The following is a 7,111-nucleotide window of genomic DNA, read 5'->3' as shown; positions in this document are numbered from 1 at the left end:
ACGGTTGTAAGAAGAAACAGCATATTTCAATTCCTCAGGTGAATGCCTGGCTGGTGGTAGGTGTTTAATACGTGAAATTTATTTTTGCTCCCGTTGACATACAAAATCATTGAGAACACCAGCTCCCTGATTACAAAAGAAAATGACTCAGGGCCACAGAATAGAGAACGTCTCCTCCTTGAAAAAAGTAACTGGAATTATCATCACTGTATACCTAACACCCCCCCCCCCCCCACCTCCATGCCCAGTGCTCACAGGAGCCGCTGGGTTTTCCTCTGCTGCCTGAGAAAATGAGAGGAGTGAAGAAAAGACTTCCCTGACATTAGCTGCTGTCGGGCCATTGAATCTGAACTCTCAGAGCCACAAATACTCTAAAGCTCTGGGCTATAAACCCAAGGCTGAATTCCCCTAAGTTCAGAAGCTGAAAAGCCAGAATTAGAAGCTAAGTATGTAAATTGCTGCAGTTCCAACTTCTTGCCCCAGTCCTCAACAGGAGGCACGGGAAAGTGCTGAATTCTGCTCCTTTCGTCCCGGCTTCCTCCCCTCACTGCTCCTCACAGGAGTACACCTGCTCCTGCCAACTCACACTCCTATCCTGGCATTCCATCGAGGCTCTGGGAAACCCTGAGGGGGGGCAGGGAAGGGGGCTGTTAGGCGACCGCCTCCCGGCCTGGAGGCGATGATGCTGCACTATCTCAGCCCTGTGAGGTGGGTCTCACCGGCCCCACTTGCAGATCTGAAGGATCCCAGAGAACTTCGGCGATTTGTTCACGTCACACCCTGGCAGCTCTGGCCACGAGAGAACCCACGATTCCCGAGTTCAGTATTCTTTCCGCCATACACTTTTGTCCCGAAGGGGTGCGGGGTAGGGGGAGAATAGAATAACAACCGCGGAAAAGGAACCACTTACATGTGTCTAGCGCTTCCTAGAGGCTACCCAGGATATGGGCCCACCACCCGGCCGGGAGCGGCGAGATTTTAAATCCTGGTCCTATCCCTGACTCGCTCACTCGTTGCGTGACTTTTGCTGAGTGCCTCACGTTCTCGTTTTCCTGTAAGCAAATCAGGACCGGAGGGGGTGTGTGTGTGTGTGTGTGTGTGTGTGTGTGTGTGTGTGTGTGTGTGTGTGTGTGCGTGTGTGTAAAGTGTGTCTAAAGTGTGCTGGCATGTTGTGCGGGGGCGGGTAGTGGACGATCCCCGGGGTTCCCCAAGTTTCAGATTCCCTTTACGCTCGTTCACAACTGGAAGCTGAATTGCCCCCCAATTCCAACCCCTATAAAAAAAAAAACTTCGCCATCGAAGCAAAACTGTGAACCCTCGCACCCCTTTTCCCATGGTTTGGAGAGGGCATTAGGGGGTGCAACGCGGACTTAGCTGAGCGCCCAGTTTGGAGCAATACAAATCACTTGGTTTCTAGGCGCAGCCAGACAGCAGCGCTGTCCGTCGCTCGTGAACTTGACCGGGAGACAAACTTCGGAGCGTCCTCAACGTGGGGGGCCCACTGTCTCGAGACCGCCCCTCAACTTAAGCCCACTTTCGCTCGCCCCCACAGGGGACTTAACAGAGCCACCTTAAGGGCGGTGCTCCCGCCCCCCGGAAGTGCGGGGGGGCACAGAGCCTGGCGCTCGGCCTCCAGCCCTGCACCGAGGCGAAGTGCCCGTGGGGGGACAACGAGCCCCCCAAGTGGGGAAACACCTCCCTCCACCCCGCGCCCTTGGCCGCAGACACCTGGCCGAGTTCCCGAGCCTTCCGGGTGCCTGCATCTATCTCCTGCCTTCCCGCCCGAGCCCTGAACTTGAGCCCGCTTCGGTCAGAGGCGGCGAGAGCCCGCGTCCGCCCGGCTCGCGGCAGCCACCGTCACTAGACAGTCAAACCCCAAGACGTCAGCCCACAATGCACCGGGCGGGCCGGGAAAGACGCGCCGGGGAGGGGAGAGGGAAGAGCCGGGCGCGAGTCGCGCTGGAGGGGGAGGGGGAGAGGAGGAGAAAGAAGGGCCCAACTGTAGGAGGGCAGCGGAGCATTACCTCATCCCGTGAGCCTCCGCGGGTCCAGAGAAGAATCTTCTAGGGTGGGGTCTCCATGGCGACGGGCGGGCCCGCCCCCTTGAGAGCGACGCGAGCCAATGGGAAGGCCTTGGGGTGACATCATGGGCTATTTTTAGGGGTTGACTGGTAGCAGATAAGTGTTGAGCTCGGGCTGGATAAGGGCTCAGAGTTGCACTGAGTGTGGCTGAAGCAGCGAGGCGGGAGTGGAGGTGCGCGGACTCAGGGAGACGGACAGATACAGGCAGGCAGGCAAGACGGCAGCAGAGTCCGAGCTGCAAATCTTATTTTCTTTTCCATTTTCTCACCAACTGCCCAGAGCTAGCGCCTGTGGCTCCCGGGCTGGTGTTTTGGGGAGCGTCCGGAGAGCCCCTTCTCCAGCCGCCCCCAGGAGGAGAGCCCCGCTTCCCCGGAGCTGGTGACAGCGCAGAGAGCGGCGACAGTCTGTCCGGGGAAGTCCAGAGAGCCGCTGCAGCGGCAAAGAACTTTCCTGACCAGGGGGACAGGGGACAAGTGGCCCGAGTCCCGGAGCGAACTTTTGCAAAGCTTTCCTGCGCCCGAAGCTGCCGCGGCGGCGAAGACAGGAAGGCGGCGGAGAGAGGAGACCAAGGAGGGACGTGCGCTCAGTTTCACTCGCACCGGTTGCTGAACTTGGGCGAGCGCGAGCCGCGGCTGCCCGGCGCCCCCTCCCCCTCGCAGCGGAGGAGGGGACAGTCGTCGGAGTCCGGGCGGCGGACACCCGCTGCCGGCCGGCCACCGCGGGATCGACGCTGACTGCCGCCGCCGGCAGGGCCGCTGTCGCCGGGAAGCGTGTTCGTCTGCGGGCTCCCAGGGACGGCTGCGCCAAGAGCGCTCCGTGAGCGACCGCGACTTTTCAAAGCCGAGCAGCGCGCGCGAGCTGACAAGTTAAGAGTGCTGGCGGCATCTGAACCCTGAGCGCCTGGGAGCGAGCCGGTGAGCAGGGCGCAGGGGGGAGGACAGCCGGCGGGTGCGCGCGCCCCTCGAGAAACTTTCCCTGCCCAGGGCCCCGGGAGGGGTGTCCTCCGCTCGCCAGCGCGCTGTTGCGGCCCCGAAACTTCTGCGCGCAGCCCAAACTAACCCCACGTGAAGTGACGGACTGTTCTATGACTGCAAAGATGGAAACGACCTTCTACGACGATGCCCTCAACGCCTCGTTCCTCCAGTCCGAGAGCGGTGCCTACGGCTACAGTAACCCCAAGATCCTGAAACAGAGCATGACCCTGAACCTGGCCGACCCGGTGGGCAGCCTGAAGCCGCACCTCCGGGCCAAGAACTCGGACCTCCTCACCTCGCCCGACGTGGGGCTGCTCAAGCTGGCCTCGCCCGAGCTGGAGCGCCTGATAATCCAGTCCAGCAACGGGCACATCACCACCACGCCGACCCCCACGCAGTTCCTGTGCCCCAAGAACGTGACAGACGAGCAGGAGGGCTTCGCCGAGGGTTTCGTGCGCGCCCTGGCCGAACTGCACAGCCAGAACACGCTGCCCAGCGTCACGTCGGCGGCGCAGCCGGTCAGCGGGGCGGGCATGGTGGCTCCGGCGGTGGCTTCGGCGACGGGCGGCAGCGGCAGCGGTGGCTTCAGCGCCAGCCTGCACAGCGAGCCGCCGGTCTACGCCAACCTCAGCAACTTCAACCCGGGCGCTCTGAGCAGCGGCGGTGGGGCGCCCTCCTACGGCGCGGCCGGCCTGGCCTTTCCCGCGCAGCCCCAGCAGCAGCAGCAGCCCCCGCAGCCGCCGCACCACCTGCCCCAGCAGATCCCCGTGCAGCACCCGCGGCTGCAGGCCCTGAAGGAGGAGCCGCAGACGGTGCCCGAGATGCCCGGGGAAACGCCGCCCCTGTCCCCCATCGACATGGAGTCGCAGGAGAGGATCAAGGCGGAGAGGAAGCGCATGAGGAACCGCATCGCTGCCTCCAAGTGCCGGAAAAGGAAGCTGGAGAGGATCGCCCGGCTGGAGGAAAAAGTGAAAACCTTGAAAGCGCAGAACTCGGAGCTGGCGTCCACGGCCAATATGCTCAGGGAACAGGTGGCACAGCTTAAACAGAAAGTCATGAACCACGTTAACAGTGGGTGCCAACTCATGCTAACGCAGCAGTTGCAAACGTTTTGAGGAGAGGCTGTTGGGGGCTGAGGGGCAACAGAGAAAAAAAAAATTCACCCAGAGAGACAGACTTGAGAACTTGACAAGTTGAGAGAGAAAGAGAGAGAGAAAAAGTGTCCAAGGACTAAAGCCAAGGGTATCCAAGTTGGACTGGGCGGCGTCCTGACGGCGCCCCCAGTGTGCACGAGTGGGAAGGACTTGGCGCGCCCTCCCTTGGCGTGGGGCCAGGGAGCGGCTGCCTGCGGGCTGCCCCGCTTTGCGGATGGGCTGTCCCCGCGCGAACAGAACGTTAGACTTTTCTTTAACATTGACCAAGAACTGCATGGACCTAACATTCGATCTCATTCAGTATTAAAGGGGGGAGGGGGAGGGGTTACAAACTGCAATAGAGACTGTAGATTGCTTCTGTAGTACTCCTTAAGAACACAAAGTAGGGGGGGAGGGGGTGGGGGAGGGGAGGCGGGAGGGAGTTTGTGAGCGCGAGGCTGAGCCTGCAGATGAACTCTTTCTGGCCTGCCTTCCTTAACTGTGTATGTACATATATATATTTTTTAATTTGATGAAAGCTGATTACTGTCAATAAACAGCTTCATGCCTTTGTAAGTTATTTCATGTTTGTTTGTTTGGGTGTCCTGCCCAGTGTTGTTTGTAAATAAGAGATTTGGAGCACTCTGAGTTTACCATTTGTAATAAAGTATATAATTTTTTTATGTTTTGTTCCTGAAAATTCCAGAAAGGATATTTAAGAAAATACAATAAAATATTGAAAAAGTACCCCTCCCACAACCTCTTTTCTGCATTACCTATGGATTACCCATCTAGACGGAGTCAAAAGAGTTCAAAGAGTGTCAACTAAAATCACTCTCAGTGCTTCTTACTATCAGGCAGTGAAAACTGTTCTCTGCTGGACTTGAGAATAACTGTAGCTGAAGCTCTCATCAACTTATACTCTTCCCTCCCCCAACAATCTATATAGAGTTGCTTACAAAGGATAGTGTGGCCCTTCAGAAGGCTGAGGAAAGGGAGGTTGTGGTGGAGGGGAACAGACAGCCCACTGGGAAGTCAAAGAACTTAAAAGTCTGGTTCATACCAAGTGGCATGTGCTGTGACCATTTATGATGTTAGCAGAAATTTCAGAGTAGCTGCGAATTCTCAAATGAGGAACAGTGGCAGATTTTTACAAAAGATGTATCCTTCCAATTTGGAATCTTTAACAATCCCTAGATAAAAAAGATGGTCTTTGCTTATGAATATTTATAACAGCATTCTTGTCACAATAAACGTATTCAAATACCAATAACAGATCTTGAATTCCTTTCCCTTTACTACTTTTTTCTTCCCAAGCTCTACACTGAAGCTTTTCTTTTCAGTTGCTGGGGTTAACATTACTGCCAGCTAAAGTTACTGGGTAATTAAGAAGCAAAGAATTTAGGAAGAGTCAACACAGAATTTGCAATCTGGATGAAACATTCTCCCAGTTTCATTAATATTCCCCCCCTCCCTCTCCCTCTCTCCTCCTCCCCACTCCCCTACTCTCTCTGTCTCTCTGAAGTAAACACCTATACTTAGACAAATTACCACTATAGCCATTTGCCGTTTGGGATTCTTCTGCAGTTTATTTCTTAATTTGTTTCTAAAATAACCAGCCTTGTTTAAGTTATTACTACAGAATCAGCCTTAAAAGATGGTAATCTATACAACATGGAAAAGATTCATACAAGAAAACATGAACACCAACACAATGATGACATGTGTAAATCAAACCTTAGCTCTGGGGAAATGGCAAGCTTAAATTCTGTCTACAGGTATAACTTAGGAGATCAACAAGGCAGTATGCAACAAGGGAACAATTTTTGCTTGGTTGCTCTTCATCCCAAGAGCCAGTATGACTATCAAGCAGCAAAAGCAATTTGATATCCAGGAATATTTCACAAACCACTAATTGAGGCAGGGCTGTTTGCTCATTAGCAGTGCTCCAGTACCCAACAGGTCTGAGAGTGCTAATATCCTGCCTGTGGCTGTAAATCCAAAGACAAAGAGTTTCTCCTTAGGAGTGTATCTAGGAGTGGAAGAGATTGGACAGACTTGTAAGCTATCAGATCCACTCAGTTGTAATAACACTTCTTTAACAAAGGGTTACTGGGAGCAGAGCCGAGTTTGCCAAAGAGTGAATTTGCCGATGTCAGCAACCCGGAAGGTGAGTTGATTTTGACCATATGTAGGAATAGTCAGCAGAGGGACAATAAAGCACTTTGGGGTGGGGCTCTATGGAAGCTAAACAAGAGCCAACTAGAAAAAATAAGCAGGCTGGGGAATTAATTACCTGCAAAGGTAGACTAAGCCCAGACAACAGAGCAGCACAGAAAACCCACACCACTCCCCAGCTTTATTTAGATTCCAAGTGTTTAAAAAAAAAAAAAAAAAGGCAGCCTGAAATTCAGGCCTCTCCCCACACTTGTTTGTTTCAACTAACATTCTAAATGTGTGTACATATATATATATGTGTGTGTGTGTGTATGTATATATGTGTGTATATATATATATATGTGTATATATATATATATACACACATATATATCCCTGAAATTCTAACCATTCTAACAAAAGGGGTAAAAAAAAAAAAAAAACAACATTGTGGTTGAGGAAATTAACCAATAACCTTTGGAGACAGAAAAATCAGCTAATTACTTGTAGACACACAAAAGTTAATTTTATTTTGGCACTCAGTGAGTTATTATTAATGGAGAAGATGAAGCTAGTGGCACCTAAAACCATTAATTCACTTCTTATCTGTTTTATATATGTATATTTCCATCAGAGATTCTTTTTTTAAATTTTTTTTTTCCACGTTTATTTATTTTTGGGACAGAGAGAGACAGAGCATGAACGGGGGAGGGGCAGAGAGAGAGGGAGACACAGAATCGGAAACAGGCTCCAGGCTCTGAGCCA

General features: G+C 53.1%; 1 protein-coding gene across 1 annotated transcript; it reads left to right on the top strand.

Moving 5' to 3' along the window:
• The first annotated feature begins 2,180 nt into the window (after window positions 1-2,180).
• JUN (Jun proto-oncogene, AP-1 transcription factor subunit) lies at window positions 2,181-5,464 on the top strand. Its single transcript, XM_030326667.1, has one exon. The coding sequence runs from the start codon at window positions 3,167-3,169 to the stop codon at window positions 4,169-4,171; it is 1,005 nt and encodes a 334-aa protein (XP_030182527.1). The 5' UTR covers window positions 2,181-3,166; the 3' UTR covers window positions 4,172-5,464.
• The last annotated feature ends 1,647 nt before the right edge of the window (window positions 5,465-7,111 follow it).

The sequence above is a fragment of the Lynx canadensis genome, chromosome C1 (assembly GCF_007474595.2).
Source record: "Lynx canadensis isolate LIC74 chromosome C1, mLynCan4.pri.v2, whole genome shotgun sequence".
Taxonomy (NCBI): Eukaryota; Metazoa; Chordata; class Mammalia; order Carnivora; family Felidae; genus Lynx; species Lynx canadensis.
Note: the sequence above shows the minus strand (reverse complement) of the source record. Positions and strands in the feature narration are given on the sequence as shown.